Here is a 17649-nt window from a genome sequence, read left to right on the forward strand (position 1 = left end):
AGAAACTGCAGACTTGCATTAATTACACTGCAGAATCTGCTGTTCTTCTCCAGTGTGTTTATGTGAGGATGTCTGAAGATACAAAATCACATGACATAAGAACTCGCGTTTTCTGAGAAATGCGTCAAAGTGAGTTTTTGTTTAAAACAAGAACAAATACACTATATCACCAAAAGTATTGGGACACCCTCCTAATCATTGAATCCAGGTGAACTTTCTGCAGAGTCAAGAGCTCCAGACCTCCAAACTTCTGTGTCCTTCAGATGAGCTCAAGAACAGTGTGTAGAGCTTCATGGAATGGGTTTCCATGAGCAGCTCATCCAAGCCTTACAGCACCAAGAGCAATGCAGAGCGTGGGATGCAGTGGGGTAAAGTGCGCCGCCACTGGACTCTAGAGCAGTGGAGACGTGTTCTCTGAGTGACCAATCACACTTCTCTGTCTGACAATCCCATGGACGAGTCTGGGTTTGGCGGTTGCCAGGAGAACGGGACTCACCTGACTGCATTGTGCCAAGTGTAAAGTTTGGTGGAGGGGGGATTATGAGGTGGGGTTGTTTTTCAGGGGTTAGTTCCAGTGAAAGGAACTCTTAATCAGGGTTCCCGCAGGAAAATGTCTTAAAAAATTTTTTTTTTTTAATTTAAGGCCTTAAAATGTCTTAAAAACGGCCAGATTTTCATCCGAGGTCTTAAATTTCATTCAGTTAGGTCTTAAAAAAAAAGTTTTTATCCTCGTTCATTTCCAGAAACGCTGGCCGCAGAAAGATATTAACGTTTTACACAGTAGCAAAATGGTATCGAATCGTGACTACAAGGCGGAGCTCTAGAGTGTTTGCTACTCCGCCCTCAGAGCGTTCGTTCGCTGTGTTGTAGTTCTTTCTGGGGGATAAAACTACAAATCCCATGATAAATGCAATTAACTGCCCGCAAAATATGTCTCATAACGTTGTATTTTGTTGGCCAGAATGAGGCAGACATGCATTGATTTCTATTATTCTCTACAGTTCTAAAGTCTGCACTCAATCAGCACTGATGCCTTATTATTATGAAGATAGTGAAGGCTTGAAGAACTCAAATACACCAGATCTTGATGCAGCTTCGTTTCATCAGTCAAAGCGTTTCTATCTTCAGTTTATCCTACATCGCTAGCTTCACATTAGGGCTAACGATTACTTCTCTGAGGCAAGTTTGTTTTAGCCTATTTTCATTTTGGTTCTCAGGTTTTGGGCATTTGGCATGTTGTTGGCTGTGGAGGGTTACTAATGGCATTGCTTTATCTGTAAATTAAATTAATGCTTTTTCAATGATTTAATTTTTAAAAAAAAAAATTATTTCTGTGATTTAAATAATTTTGGTAATGCATCGTATAGGTCTTAAATTTAAATCTTTATGGTCTTAGAATGTCTTAAAAATTTCATAAATCTGACTTACTGAAACCTGCAAGAACTCTGTTAATGCTTCACCAAGACATTTTGGACAATTTCATGCTCCCATCTTTGTGGGCCCAGTTTGTGGACGGCCCCTTCCTGTCCCAGCATGACTGCTCCAGTGCTCAAAGCGTCTCCATAAAGACATGATGAGGAGTTTGGTGGAGGAACTGGACTGGCCTGCACAGAGTCCTGACCTCAACCCCATAGAACAGCTTTGGGATGAATTAGAGCGGAGACTGAGAGCCAGGCCTTCTCGTCCAACATCACTAATGAAGAATCCCCATAAACACACTCCTAAACCTTGAGGAAAGAAGAGCTGGAGCTGTTAGAGCTGAGACTCCATATTAAACCCTACAGATGGAGAATGGGAAGCTCATGTGTGTGTGAAGGGGCGGCACACTTTTGGCGATATAGTGTATCTATCAATGTGGTCAGAAAAATTATGTAAGGGTCCCATGGCATGAAAATGTCATTTTATGGGGTTTTTCAACATTAATATGAGTTCCCCTAGCCTGTATATGGTCCCCAAGTGGCTATAAATGTTGATGGGTGTAAAGCGAGTTCTGGCTGTCTCTCTCTGCCTTTGAGAAAATGAGAGCTCAGACGAGCTGATCTGGAATTTTCCTGTTATGATGTCATACCAGGAAATGTTACCGCCCCTTCCTCAGCTTTGCCCGCCCAGAGCACTCTGAGAAAATGGATTCAGTTTATAACAGCACAGGCTTTACAAACAGACTTTACCATATGGATTCGACAGCACCGCCACACTCAGTGAGTAACAGTGTTCATTAATGCCTGATCTGTGATCAGTGATTTCTGATGTGGAGCTAATCATTCAAGTTCACTCTGACTTTCTTTCTAGATCGGTTAATGATCGCCGTCTTGATGCCCTAAGCGTATCACTGCATCAAGCCAGTGACTAAAACGATCGTTTCTGTTAGTAGCATGAAACAAAGGTTACACTTTATTTCGATAGTCCACTTTAAACATTCTACTAACTATAAGTAACTTTGCAACTACATGTCAACTAACTGTCATTAGAGTATTAGTAGACTGGTAGGTTATGGTTAGGTGTTAGGGTTCGGGTTAGTAGAATAAGTTGAATTGTAGTTGCCAAGTTACTTATAGTCAGTTGGGAGACCAAAAAATAAAGTTTTAGTAAATATTAAGCAGACAGACTACTAATACTCTAATGACAGTTAGTTGACATGAAGTTGCAAAGTTACTTATAGTTAGTAGAATGTCTAAAGTGGACTATCAAAATAAAGTGTTACAGAAACGAATCCCTTTTTTAAGTGATTAAACTACAGAGAGCGATCAGAGAACACACTTTATAATGTCCGGAGCTGTCAATCACACGTCGCGAGTGTATCTGCACACTTGCCCAAACTGCCCTCTCCAGTGTGTGCAGTGCCTCGCTAAACCACGCCCCCTCCGCAACATAATCTAACACTCATTTCAAATGCAAAGATGTCAGCCAATCACAACAGTGGGCGTTTTCACTGAAGTCTCCCAGCAGACACGCCCCTTAAAACAGGGCATTCAGCCAGAGGGGTAATAACAGTATAGAAAAAAATGCCTTTTATTTCTAAATTCTGACATTTTTTGATGTAAAAATCATACTAACAATATAAGTACACCTCAGGAAACATTATAAAATAATAGAAAAATGCCATGGGACGTTTAAGTTTGAATTTTGGCAGATATTTGTTCTTAATTTTAATCAGAAACCAGTTTTTATGGTTTTATTTTTTGTTAACTGTAATAACCCTGTGGTCTCATCACTGTGAGCTCTAGTGTTAGTGATGAGCAGTGTTGGGGAAAGTTCCTTTGAAAAGTAATGCATTACAATATTGCGTTACTCCCTTAAAAAGTTACTAATTGAGTTATTAAGTTACTTTTTAAGAAAAGTAATGCGTTACGTTACTTTTGCGTTACTTTTTCTCACCTGGGCTGGGCTTGTTTTTGTTTTGTTTTTTATAACAAAAAAAGTGATATTTTTGTGCAATGGTAAAGATCTCTTCACACCAAAATGTAAATAATGCGCCCCAGGCTGAGGTAAAGATGCAGATTCCCTCATGAACACTAGAGGGCGCAGCTCTGGATAATGAAGAATAGATGCAGGAGAAAAAATGTTTAGCAATAAAAACAAAAAATCTAGTAATTTTCATCTTCAAAGGTCAGCAGCAAGACATTGGTAAATTAAATATAAAGGTAGATTATGCATAACAATAGTTGTTAACATTTAATTATTGGAGGTTTGCATAGTTCTCTGATTTTGCATTTGACTGATTTTATTCATTTTGAGGAGGACAGAATCTTTATTGTGCAAGTGAGATAAATAAATGCTCACATTTAGTCTAGAACTACAATAACCATCATGTTCACACACACACACACACACACACACACACACACACACACACACACACACACACACACACACACACACACACACACACACACACACCTCTGCACTAACTCTCAACATGTGGGCAGGAGAGCTGTCAGTTAAACTAATGTGAAAAAGTAACTTTGAAGTAAATTTGAAAAGTAATGCGTTACTTTACTAGTTACTTGGAAGAGTAATATTGTTCCGTAACTCAAGTTACTGGTAATGCGTTCCCCCAACACTGCTGATGGTTGATTTGGTGAATGTGTTGTTCTCAGGCTTCATCCCGGTCTGTAGTCTGGGCGTGTGTCAGGTGGGCCGCATGAACTTCGGGAAGGACGTGAGCACGCTGAAGTACTTCACCATCTGCGGCCTGCAGGAGGGCTACGAACCCTTCGCCGTCAACATGAACCGCGATCTGACCATGTGGATCAGCAAACGCCTGCCTCAGTTCATCCCCGCCCCGCTCAACCACGAGCACATAGAGGTCAGAGGTCACGCCACACACGTGCTGTGAGACGCGCCGCGCCATTCAGAGTGTTCACAGGAGTGTGTGTGTGTGTTTTACAGGTCACCCGGATCGACGGCACGGCGGAGAGCCCACCGTGCCTAAAGGTCACCCAGAGGTCGTTCGGCTCACAGAACAGTAACACAGACATCATGTTCTATCGCCTCAGCATGCCCATCGAGTGCTCCGAGGCCTTCGTGCGCTCGCCCGGCGGGACGCTGGCGGCCAATGGCAGCTTCTTCTCTCCCAAGAGGGATCTGGAGGATTTCGAGACGGTGTCGGACTTCGAGGTCCTGATGAAAACGCCACACGGTCACATGAGCTCGAACGGGCCAGACCGAGATCGGGACGAATTCAACAACCACAAAGACCACAATCAGGAGAAGCCCTCCAAGATCAAGCAGAGGTGCGTTATACAGACACACACGGGTGGAGGAGGTGTGTGTGTGTGTGTGTCTGTGTGTGTGTTTGTGTGTGTGTGACTGACACAAAGATCACAATCAGGAGAAGCCCTCCAAGATCAAGCAGAGGTGTGTTATACAGACACACACGGGTGGAGGAGGTGTGTGTGTGTGTGTGTGTGTGTGTGTGTGTGTGTGTGTGTGTGTGTGTGTGTGTGTGTGTGTGACTGACACAAAGACCACAATCAGGAGAAACCCTCCAAGATCAAGCAGAGGTGCGTTATACAGACACACACGGGTGGAGGAGGTGTGTGTGTGTGTGTGTGTGTGTGTGTGTGTGTGACTGACACAAAGACCACAATCAGGAGAAGCCCTCCAAGATCAAGCAGAGGTGCGTTACACAGACACACACGGGTGGAGGAGGTGTGTGTGTGTGTGTGTGTGTGTGTGTGTGTGTGTGTGATGGGTAGGTTTAGGGGCAGTGTAAGGGGATAGAAAATACGGTTTGTACAGTATAAAAACCATTACGCCTATGGAATGTCCTCACATTTCACAAAAACAAACATGAGTGTGTGTGTGTGTGTGTGTGTGTGTGTGTGTGTGTGTGTGTGTGTGTGTGTGTGTGTGTGTGTGTGTGTGTGTGTGTGTGACTGACACAAAGACCACAATCAGGAGAAACCCTCCAAGATCAAGCAGAGGTGCGTTATACAGACACACACGGGTGGAGGAGGTGTGTGTGTCTGACTCGAGTGTGTGTGTGTGTGTGTGTGTCTAACTGGAGTGTGTGTGTTCAGGTTCCTGTTGAAGAGGATGAAGCCTGACATGAGCAGCAGTAACTCCAGCGCTCGTCTGTCTGAGGAGGTGTTGACCGATGAGAGAGACGATTGTGAGAATCTCATACAAACATCAACGGTGAGGGAAAGTCTCTCACACGACCAGCATCAGAACGCTTCAGCTTCCCCTTGAATTCATTCTGAACCAATGAATGTGGAAATCAACTTCATGTTCATTTTTAGCACTGGAAAGTTGATTTTTAATAAGACGGTTAAAGATTATTTTCCTAACTTGATAGATAATAACTGTCACAATTCCATTTTTATTTAATGTAATAAATGAACTGACTAACCCGCGGCCTAGCATTACCTTGAGTCCGATAGACTGTAGGTCTTTTATGACATTTTTTATGGATAAGGTCGCAAATATAAGAGCTTCAATTTCGCCTCCTTTGGTTCTAAATGAGGATAATTCATCTTGTAGAATGGTATTGTTGGATTCCTTTTCACCTGTATCCGAGCAAGATATTTCTGAGATTGTGAAACATTTGAAACCTTCGAGTTGTGTCTTAAAGGAAGTGATTGGAACTATAAGTCCCATTTTACTGTCTCTAGTGAACAGTTCTCTTGCCTCTGGATGTGCTCCTTAGGATCTAAAGATGGCGACAGTACAACCGCTCCTGAAGAAGCCTTCCTTAGATCCTGCAGTTGTAAACAATTATAGACCCATCTCAAAACTACCTTTTATTTCAATGTATTAGAAAAGGCAGTAGCCAATCAATTATTGAAGGGTGTAAATGAAAATAAAACCCGACTGGAATTTCTCAAAAATATTAGAGCAGTGTGGAAACTGCACTTTTACGAGTTACTAATGATTTATTGATGGCAGAGGAGGCTGGTGAATGCTCAGCTTTAGTTCTATTAGATTTGACCGCAGCCTTTGATACAGTGGACCATTCGATTTGAATTCAAAAGTTAAAAACATGGGTCAGGTTTCGCATTGGATTGGTTTGTATCTTATTTGTCAAACAGGACATTTGTAGTGTCAGTAGGAGATGAAGTTTCCCAACGTCAAGTCTAGTCAAGTCAACTTTATTTATATAGCGCTTTTCACAAAGTAGATTGTTTCAAAGCAGCTTTACAACGCTCTGAACTTATATGTGGAGTTCAGCAGGGTTCACTTTTAGGACCAATCTTGCTCTCAATTTACATGCTGGCATTAGATGCAGTAATCAGAAAACATAATATACATGTTCATTGTTATGCAGATGACCTACAGTTATACTTATCATTGACTTCTAAGGATCTGAATAGTCTGGATGTCCTTCAAGCTTGCTTAACTGACATAAAAAATAGGATGGCCTTACATTTTCTGCAATTAAATACAGAAAAAACTGAAGTCGTGATAATTGGTCAGAGCTTAAGGAAAAATCAGATTGAGCTTGCTCTAAATGGGGTTTTTCCAAATATTAAGCAGGTAGTTCGAAATTTGGGTGTTTATTTTGATTCTAATCTAAATTTTGAATTTCATGTTAAGAAGCTGATTCAGTCATGTTTTTATCAGTTAAGAAACATTTCCAAGGTGAGGCAGTTTTTAAATTTTAATGATCATGCAGAGAAGCTTATTCATGCTTTTATATCCTCCCGCCTTGATTATTGTAATGCTTTGTTTTCGTCTTTGAACAATCGCACTTTATCTCGTTTACAGTTACTGACACCAACAGAGAGATCTCATCATATCACGCCTGTTTTAGCGTCTTTACATGGGTTACCTGGGTTGAGTTTAAGATTTTATTGTTGACATATAAAGCATTAAATGGTCTGGCACCTATATATTTAACTGAGCTCCTGAGACCTTATGAAGCAGGAGATATCTTAGGTCATCTGTTAACAAGCTGCTGGATGTTCCAAGATCTAGATATAAAACTAAAGGAGATCGAGCATTTGCAGTGAGAGCTCCAAAATTAATTGATATTAGAACATCTGAATGTGTGTCTGTTTTTAAATGTCATCTGAAAACGTATCTGTATAGACGTGCTTTTAGTATTCAATGATGTCCTTGTGTAGTTTGGGTTTGATACCTTATATTATATTTTGTTTCATTATGTATCGTGTATAGCTCTTCATTATGTATTTAAATGATTGTTTTTATTGTTATTATTGTGTAAAGCACTGTGCATTGTAGCATTAAAAGTGCTATATAAATAACATTTTACTTACTTACTTACTTGAATGTTCAATGTGGCGCTTCTGTCTCTGTGTGTGTCAGTATTACTACTCTGTGAGGATCTTCCCCGGGCAGGAGCCGTCCAGTGTTTGGGTCGGCTGGGTGACCTCTGACTTCCATCAGTATGATCCAGCCTTTGAGCTCAGCAAGGTCAGAACGGTCACCGTTACCCTGGGAGACGAGAAGGGCAAAGTTCACGAGAGGTCAGTGGTGATTCTGTCTGCAGTGACACAAACACAGACAACAAACCAAACATTACTGGGAATTACAGGAATAGAAATAAAATGGAGAATAAAGTTGGTTAGTGGAATTGTGGAATAGTGGAACTGGATATACACCAATGAGGCATAATCATTATATTGTGTTGGTCCCCCTGACCTGTCGAAGCATGGACTCCTCTAGACCCCTGAAGGTGTGCTGTGGGATCTGGAACCAAGATGTTAGCAGCAGATCCTGATTAAGTCCTGTAAGTTGTGAGGTGGGGCCCTGTGGCCGGTTCTCCACTGGTCCTCCATGACCCTGTTGCCGGTTCTCCACTGGTCCTTCATGACCCTGTGGCCGGTTCTAAACTGGTCCTCCATGATCCTGTGGCCGGTTCTCCACTGGTCCTCCATGACCCTGTGGCCGGTTCTCCACTGGTCCTCCATGATCCTGTGGCCGGTTCTCCACTGGTCCTTCATGACCCTGTGGCCGGTTCTCCACTGGTCCTTCATGACCCTGTGGCCGGTTCTCCACTGGTCCTCCATGACCCTGTGGCCGGTTCTCCACTGGTCCTTCATGACCCTGTGGCCGGTTCTCCACTGGTTCTCCATGACCCTGTGGCCGGTTCTCCACTGGTCCTCCATGACCCTGTGGCCGGTTCTCCACTGGTCCTCCATGACCCTGTGGCCGGTTCTCCACTGGTCCTTCATGACCCTGTGGCCGGTTCTCCACTGGTCCTTCATGACCCTGTGGCCGGTTCTAAACTGGTCCTCCATGATCCTGTGGCCGGTTCTCCACTGGTCCTCCATGACCCTGTGGCCGGTTCTCCACTGGTCCTCCATGATCCTGTGGCCGGTTCTCCACTGGTCCTTCATGACCCTGTTGCCGGTTCTCCACTGGTCCTTCATGACCCTGTGGCCGGTTCTCCACTGGTCCTCCATGACCCTGTGGCCGGTTCTCCACTGGTCCTTCATGACCCTGTGGCCGGTTCTCCACTGGTCCTCCATGACCCTGTGGCCGGTTCTCCACTGGTCCTTCATGACCCTGTGGCCGGTTCTCCACTGGTCCTCCATGACCCTGTGGCCGGTTCTCCACTGGTCCTCCATGACCCTGTGGCCGGTTCTCCACTGGTCCTCCATGACCCTGTGGCTGATTCTCCACTGGTCCTTCATGACCCTGTGGCCGGTTCTCCACTGGTCCTCCATGACCCTGTGGCCGGTTCTCCACTGGTCCTCCATGACCCTGTGGCCGGTTCTCCACTGGTCCTCCATGACCCTGTGGCCGGTTCTCCACTGGTCCTCCATGACCCTGTGGCCGATTCTCCACTGGTCCTTCATGACCCTGTGGCCGGTTCTCCACTGGTCCTCCATGACCCTGTGGCCGGTTCTCCACTGGTCCTTCATGACCCTGTGGCCGGTTCTCCACTGGTCCTCCATGACCCTGTGGCCGGTTCTCCACTGGTCCTCCATGACCCTGTGGCCGGTTCTCCACTGGTCCTTCATGACCCTGTGGCCGGTTCTCCACTGGTCCTCCATGACCCTGTTGCCGGTTCTCCACTGGTCCTTCATGACCCTGTGGCCGGTTCTCCACTGGTTCTCCATGACCCTGTGGCCGGTTCTCCACTGGTCCTCCATGACCCTGTGGCCGGTTCTCCACTGGTCCTTCATGACCCTGTTGCCGGTTCTCCACTGGTCCTTCATGACCCTGTGGCCGGTTCTCCACTGGTCCTCCATGACCCTGTGGCCGGTTCTCCACTGGTCCTTCATGACCCTGTGGCCGGTTCTCCACTGGTCCTCCATGACCCTGTGGCCGGTTCTCCACTGGTCCTTCATGACCCTGTGGCCGGTTCTCCACTGGTCCTCCATGACCCTGTGGCCGGTTCTCCACTGGTCCTCCATGACCCTGTGGCCGGTTCTCCACTGGTCCTTCATGACCCTGTGGCCGGTTCTCCACTGGTCCTCCATGACCCTGTGGCCGGTTCTCCACTGGTCCTTCATGACCCTGTTGCCGGTTCTCCACTGGTCCTTCATGACCCTGTGGCCGGTTCTCCACTGGTCCTCCATGACCCTGTGGCCGGTTCTCCACTGGTCCTTCATGACCCTGTGGCCGGTTCTCCACTGGTCCTCCATGACCCTGTGGCCGGTTCTCCACTGGTCCTTCATGACCCTGTGGCCGGTTCTCCACTGGTCCTCCATGACCCTGTGGCCGGTTCTCCACTGGTCCTCCATGACCCTGTGGCCGGTTCTCCACTGGTCCTCCATGACCCTGTGGCTGATTCTCCACTGGTCCTTCATGACCCTGTGGCCGGTTCTCCACTGGTCCTCCATGACCCTGTGGCCGGTTCTCCACTGGTCCTCCATGACCCTGTGGCCGGTTCTCCACTGGTCCTCCATGACCCTGTGGCCGGTTCTCCACTGGTCCTCCATGACCCTGTGGCTGATTCTCCACTGGTCCTTCATGACCCTGTGGCCGGTTCTCCACTGGTCCTCCATGACCCTGTGGCCGGTTCTCCACTGGTCCTTCATGACCCTGTGGCCGGTTCTCCACTGGTCCTCCATGACCCTGTGGCCGGTTCTCCACTGGTCCTCCATGACCCTGTGGCCGGTTCTCCACTGGTCCTTCATGACCCTGTGGCCGGTTCTCCACTGGTCCTCCATGACCCTGTTGCCGGTTCTCCACTGGTCCTTCATGACCCTGTGGCCGGTTCTCCACTGGTTCTCCATGACCCTGTGGCCGGTTCTCCACTGGTCCTCCATGACCCTGTGGCCGGTTCTCCACTGGTCCTTCATGACCCTGTTGCCGGTTCTCCACTGGTCCTTCATGACCCTGTGGCCGGTTCTCCACTGGTCCTCCATGACCCTGTGGCCGGTTCTCCACTGGTCCTTCATGACCCTGTGGCCGGTTCTCCACTGGTCCTCCATGACCCTGTGGCCGGTTCTCCACTGGTCCTTCATGACCCTGTGGCCGGTTCTCCACTGGTCCTCCATGACCCTGTGGCCGGTTCTCCACTGGTCCTCCATGACCCTGTGGCCGGTTCTCCACTGGTCCTTCATGACCCTGTGGCCGGTTCTCCACTGGTCCTCCATGACCCTGTGGCCGGTTCTCCACTGGTCCTTCATGACCCTGTGGCCGGTTCTCCACTGGTCCTCCATGACCCTGTGGCCGGTTCTCCACTGGTCCTCCATGACCCTGTGGCCGGTTCTCCACTGGTCCTTCATGACCCTGTGGCCGGTTCTCCACTGGTCCTCCATGACCCTGTGGCCGGTTCTCCACTGGTCCTTCATGACCCTGTGGCCGGTTCTCCACTGGTCCTTCATGACCCTGTGGCCGGTTCTCCACTGGTTCTCCATGACCCTGTGGCCGGTTCTCCACTGGTCCTCCATGACCCTGTGGCCGGTTCTCCACTGGTCCTTCATGACCCTGTTGCCGGTTCTCCACTGGTCCTCCATGACCCTGTGGCTGGTTCTCCACTGGTCCTCCATGACCCTGTGGCCGGTTCTCCACTGGTCCTTCATGACCCTGTGGCCGGTTCTCCACTGGTCCTCCATGACCCTGTGGCCGGTTCTCCACTGGTCCTTCATGACCCTGTGGCCGGTTCTCCACTGGTCCTCCATGACCCTGTGGCCGGTTCTCCACTGGTCCTCCATGACCCTGTGGCCGGTTCTCCACTGGTCCTTCATGACCCTGTGGCCGGTTCTCCACTGGTCCTCCATGACCCTGTGGCCGGTTCTCCACTGGTCCTTCATGACCCTGTGGCCGGTTCTCCACTGGTCCTTCATGACCCTGTGGCCGGTTCTCCACTGGTTCTCCATGACCCTGTGGCCGGTTCTCCACTGGTCCTCCATGACCCTGTGGCCGGTTCTCCACTGGTCCTTCATGACCCTGTTGCCGGTTCTCCACTGGTCCTCCATGACCCTGTGGCTGGTTCTCCACTGGTCCTCCATGACCCTGTGGCCGGTTCTCCACTGGTCCTTCATGACCCTGTGGCCGGTTCTCCACTGGTCCTCCATGACCCTGTGGCCGGTTCTCCACTGGTCCTTCATGACCCTGTGGCCGGTTCTCCACTGGTCCTCCATGACCCTGTGGCCGGTTCTCCACTGGTCCTCCATGACCCTGTGGCCGGTTCTCCACTGGTCCTTCATGACCCTGTTGCCGGTTCTCCACTGGTCCTTCATGACCCTGTGGCCGGTTCTCCACTGGTCCTCCATGACCCTGTGGCCGGTTCTCCACTGGTCCTTCATGACCCTGTGGCCGGTTCTCCACTGGTCCTCCATGACCCTGTGGCCGGTTCTCCACTGGTCCTTCATGACCCTGTGGCCGGTTCTCCACTGGTCCTCCATGACCCTGTGGCCGGTTCTCCACTGGTCCTCCATGACCCTGTGGCCGGTTCTCCACTGGTCCTCCATGACCCTGTGGCTGATTCTCCACTGGTCCTTCATGACCCTGTGGCCGGTTCTCCACTGGTCCTCCATGACCCTGTGGCCGGTTCTCCACTGGTCCTTCATGACCCTGTGGCCGGTTCTCCACTGGTCCTCCATGACCCTGTGGCCGGTTCTCCACTGGTCCTCCATGACCCTGTGGCCGGTTCTCCACTGGTCCTTCATGACCCTGTGGCCGGTTCTCCACTGGTCCTCCATGACCCTGTGGCCGGTTCTCCACTGGTCCTTCATGACCCTGTGGCCGGTTCTCCACTGGTCCTTCATGACCCTGTGGCCGGTTCTCCACTGGTTCTCCATGACCCTGTGGCCGGTTCTCCACTGGTCCTCCATGACCCTGTGGCCGGTTCTCCACTGGTCCTTCATGACCCTGTTGCCGGTTCTCCACTGGTCCTCCATGACCCTGTGGCTGGTTCTCCACTGGTCCTCCATGACCCTGTGGCCGGTTCTCCACTGGTCCTTCATGACCCTGTGGCCGGTTCTCCACTGGTCCTCCATGACCCTGTGGCCGGTTCTCCACTGGTCCTTCATGACCCTGTGGCCGGTTCTCCACTGGTCCTCCATGACCCTGTGGCCGGTTCTCCACTGGTCCTCCATGACCCTGTGGCCGGTTCTCCACTGGTCCTTCATGACCCTGTGGCCGGTTCTCCACTGGTTCTCCATGACCCTGTGGCCGGTTCTCCACTGGTCCTCCATGACCCTGTGGCCGGTTCTCCACTGGTCCTTCATGACCCTGTGGCCGGTTCTCCACTGGTTCTCCATGACCCTGTGGCCGGTTCTCCACTGGTCCTCCATGACCCTGTGGCCGGTTCTCCACTGGTCCTTCATGACCCTGTTGCCGGTTCTCCACTGGTCCTCCATGACCCTGTGGCTGGTTCTCCACTGGTCCTCCATGACCCTGTGGCCGGTTCTCCACTGGTCCTTCATGACCCTGTGGCCGGTTCTCCACTGGTCCTCCATGACCCTGTGGCCGGTTCTCCACTGGTCCTTCATGACCCTGTGGCCGGTTCTCCACTGGTCCTCCATGACCCTGTGGCCGGTTCTCCACTGGTCCTCCATGACCCTGTGGCCGGTTCTCCACTGGTCCTTCATGACCCTGTTGCCGGTTCTCCACTGGTCCTTCATGACCCTGTGGCCGGTTCTCCACTGGTCCTCCATGACCCTGTGGCCGGTTCTCCACTGGTCCTTCATGACCCTGTGGCCGGTTCTCCACTGGTCCTCCATGACCCTGTGGCCGGTTCTCCACTGGTCCTTCATGACCCTGTGGCCGGTTCTCCACTGGTCCTCCATGACCCTGTGGCCGGTTCTCCACTGGTCCTCCATGACCCTGTGGCCGGTTCTCCACTGGTCCTCCATGACCCTGTGGCTGATTCTCCACTGGTCCTTCATGACCCTGTGGCCGGTTCTCCACTGGTCCTCCATGACCCTGTGGCCGGTTCTCCACTGGTCCTTCATGACCCTGTGGCCGGTTCTCCACTGGTCCTCCATGACCCTGTGGCCGGTTCTCCACTGGTCCTCCATGACCCTGTGGCCGGTTCTCCACTGGTCCTTCATGACCCTGTGGCCGGTTCTCCACTGGTCCTCCATGACCCTGTGGCCGGTTCTCCACTGGTCCTTCATGACCCTGTGGCCGGTTCTCCACTGGTCCTTCATGACCCTGTGGCCGGTTCTCCACTGGTTCTCCATGACCCTGTGGCCGGTTCTCCACTGGTCCTCCATGACCCTGTGGCCGGTTCTCCACTGGTCCTTCATGACCCTGTTGCCGGTTCTCCACTGGTCCTCCATGACCCTGTGGCTGGTTCTCCACTGGTCCTCCATGACCCTGTGGCCGGTTCTCCACTGGTCCTTCATGACCCTGTGGCCGGTTCTCCACTGGTCCTCCATGACCCTGTGGCCGGTTCTCCACTGGTCCTTCATGACCCTGTGGCCGGTTCTCCACTGGTCCTCCATGACCCTGTGGCCGGTTCTCCACTGGTCCTCCATGACCCTGTGGCCGGTTCTCCACTGGTCCTTCATGACCCTGTGGCCGGTTCTCCACTGGTTCTCCATGACCCTGTGGCCGGTTCTCCACTGGTCCTCCATGACCCTGTGGCCGGTTCTCCACTGGTCCTTCATGACCCTGTTGCCGGTTCTCCACTGGTCCTTCATGACCCTGTGGCCGGTTCTCCACTGGTCCTCCATGACCCTGTGGCCGGTTCTCCACTGGTCCTTCATGACCCTGTGGCCGGTTCTCCACTGGTCCTCCATGACCCTGTGGCCGGTTCTCCACTGGTCCTTCATGACCCTGTTGCCGGTTCTCCACTGGTCCTCCATGACCCTGTGGCTGGTTCTCCACTGGTCCTCCATGACCCTGTGGCCGGTTCTCCACTGGTCCTTCATGACCCTGTGGCCGGTTCTCCACTGGTCCTCCATGACCCTGTGGCCGGTTCTCCACTGGTCCTTCATGACCCTGTGGCCGGTTTTCCACTGGTCCTCCATGACCCTGTGGCCGGTTCTCCACTGGTCCTCCATGACCCTGTGGCCGGTTCTCCACTGGTCCTCCATGACCCTGTGGCTGATTCTCCACTGGTCCTTCATGACCCTGTGGCCGGTTCTCCACTGGTCCTCCATGACCCTGTGGCCGGTTCTCCACTGGTCCTTCATGACCCTGTGGCCGGTTCTCCACTGGTCCTTCATGACCCTGTTGCCGGTTCTCCACTGGTCCTCCATGACCCTGTGGCTGGTTCTCCACTGGTCCTCCATGACCCTGTGGCCGGTTCTCCACTGGTCCTTCATGACCCTGTGGCCGGTTCTCCACTGGTCCTCCATGACCCTGTGGCCGGTTCTCCACTGGTCCTTCATGACCCTGTGGCCGGTTTTCCACTGGTCCTCCATGACCCTGTGGCCGGTTCTCCACTGGTCCTCCATGACCCTGTGGCCGGTTCTCCACTGGTCCTCCATGACCCTGTGGCTGATTCTCCACTGGTCCTTCATGACCCTGTGGCCGGTTCTCCACTGGTCCTCCATGACCCTGTGGCCGGTTCTCCACTGGTCCTCCATGACCCTGTGGCCGGTTCTCCACTGGTCCTTCATGACCCTGTGGCCGGTTCTCCACTGGTCCTCCATGACCCTGTGGCCGGTTCTCCACTGGTCCTTCATGACCCTGTGGCCGGTTCTCCACTGGTCCTTCATGACCCTGTGGCCGGTTCTCCACTGGTTCTCCATGACCCTGTGGCCGGTTCTCCACTGGTCCTCCATGACCCTGTGGCCGGTTCTCCACTGGTCCTTCATGACCCTGTTGCCGGTTCTCCACTGGTCCTCCATGACCCTGTGGCTGGTTCTCCACTGGTCCTCCATGACCCTGTGGCCGGTTCTCCACTGGTCCTTCATGACCCTGTGGCCGGTTCTCCACTGGTCCTCCATGACCCTGTGGCCGGTTCTCCACTGGTCCTCCATGACCCTGTGGCCGGTTCTCCACTGGTCCTCCATGACCCTGTGGCCGGTTCTCCACTGGTCCTTCATGACCCTCTGGCCGGTTCTCCACTGGTCCTCCATGACCCTGTGGCCGGTTCTCCACTGGTCCTTCATGACCCTGTGGCCGGTTCTCCACTGGTCCTCCATGACCCTGTGGCCGGTTCTCCACTGGTCCTCCATGACCCTGTGGCCGGTTCTCCACTGGTCCTCCATGACCCTGTGGCCGGTTCTCCACTGGTCCTCCATGACCCTGTGGCCGGTTCTCCACTGGTCCTCCATGACCCTGTGGCCGGTTCTCCACTGGTCCTCCATGACCCTGTGGCCGGTTCTCCACTGGTCCTTCATGACCCTGTTGCCGGTTCTCCACTGGTCCTCCATGACCCTGTGGCTGGTTCTCCACTGGTCCTCCATGACCCTGTGGCCGGTTCTCCACTGGTCCTTCATGACCCTGTGGCCGGTTCTCCACTGGTCCTCCATGACCCTGTGGCCGGTTCTCCACTGGTCCTCCATGACCCTGTGGCCGGTTCTCCACTGGTCCTTCATGACCCTGTGGCCGGTTCTCCACTGGTCCTCCATGACCCTGTGGCCGGTTCTCCACTGGTCCTTCATGACCCTGTGGCCGGTTCTCCACTGGTCCTCCATGACCCTGTGGCCGGTTCTCCACTGGTCCTCCATGACCCTGTGGCTGATTCTCCACTGGTCCTTCATGACCCTGTGGCCGGTTCTCCACTGGTCCTCCATGACCCTGTGGCCGGTTCTCCACTGGTCCTCCACTTTTGATAGAGACTGGCCACTGCAGACCAGGAACACCCCACAAGAGCTGCAGTTCTGGAGATGCTCTGACCCGTCACAATCTGGCCCTTCTCAAACTCGCTCAAATCCTTACTCTTGCCCATTTTTCCTGCTTCTAACACATCAACTCTGAGGACAACATGTTCACTTGCTGCCTAATATATCCCACCCACTAACAGATCATCAGTGCTATTCACTTCACCGGTTATGGGGCCGGCAGTGGCTCAGTGGTTCATGTAGGTTGTCTACAAACAGGAAGGTTGGTGGTTCGATCCCCGGTTCCACCTGACCAAGTGCCGAGGTGTCCATGAGCAAGACACCTAACCCCAGCTGCTCCCGACGAGCTGGATGGCGCCTTGCATGGCTGACACCGCCGTCGGTGTGTGAATGGGTGAATGTGAGGCAAAAATGTAAAGCGCTTTGGATGGCCGTAGGTCTGTTAAAAAGCGCTATATAAATGCAGTCCATTTACCATTTACCATTTATGCCTGATCGGTGTATAGATAGATAGATAGATAGATAGATATGTTGTCTACAGTAGCAGTATCTGATGTGTGTGTGTGTGTGTGTGTGTGTGTGTGTTGTGCAGCATTAAGCGCAGTAACTGCTACATGGTGTGGGGCGGCGAGTGCAGCAGTCCCAGTCAGGGCCGCAATAATAACGGGCTGGAGATCGGGTGTTTGGTAGACACAGCCAACGGCCTCCTCACCTTCACCTCCAACGGCAAAGAGCTCAGCTCATACTACCAGGTAAGACCAACCCTAACCCTGACCCTAACCCTGACCCTGACCCTGCCCCTAACCCTAACACTAACCCTAACACTAACACTAACACTAACCCTGACCCTAACCCTGACCCTAACTGTGACCCTAACACTAACCCTGACCCTAACCCTGACCTTGACCCTAACCCTGACCTTGACCCTAACCCTAACCCAGAACCTAATCTAACCCTGAACCTAACCCTAACACTAACCCTGACCCTGACCCTAACCAGGTAAGACCCAGAACCTAACCTAACCCTGAACCTAACACTAACA

At 51.6% G+C, this 17649-nt stretch overlaps 1 protein-coding gene across 1 annotated transcript in view; it reads left to right on the plus strand.

Annotated features, from left to right (window-relative positions):
• ryr2a (ryanodine receptor 2a (cardiac)) overlaps window positions 1-17649 on the plus strand; it is a gene marked incomplete at its 3' end in the record, with an annotated part of 227705 nt that overhangs the window by 94386 nt on the left and 115670 nt on the right. Inside the window, exons 30-34 of the mRNA XM_079845576.1 lie at window positions 4098-4306; window positions 4390-4733; window positions 5523-5640; window positions 7771-7931; window positions 17200-17359. Coding sequence (XP_079701702.1) covers window positions 4098-4306; window positions 4390-4733; window positions 5523-5640; window positions 7771-7931; window positions 17200-17359 — 992 coding nt within the window. The remainder of the gene's footprint in view (window positions 1-4097; window positions 4307-4389; window positions 4734-5522; window positions 5641-7770; window positions 7932-17199; window positions 17360-17649) is intronic.

This window comes from Gobio gobio, assembly GCF_949357685.1.
Source record: "Gobio gobio genome assembly, chromosome: 20".
In the NCBI taxonomy this organism is placed as follows: Eukaryota; Metazoa; Chordata; class Actinopteri; order Cypriniformes; family Gobionidae; genus Gobio; species Gobio gobio.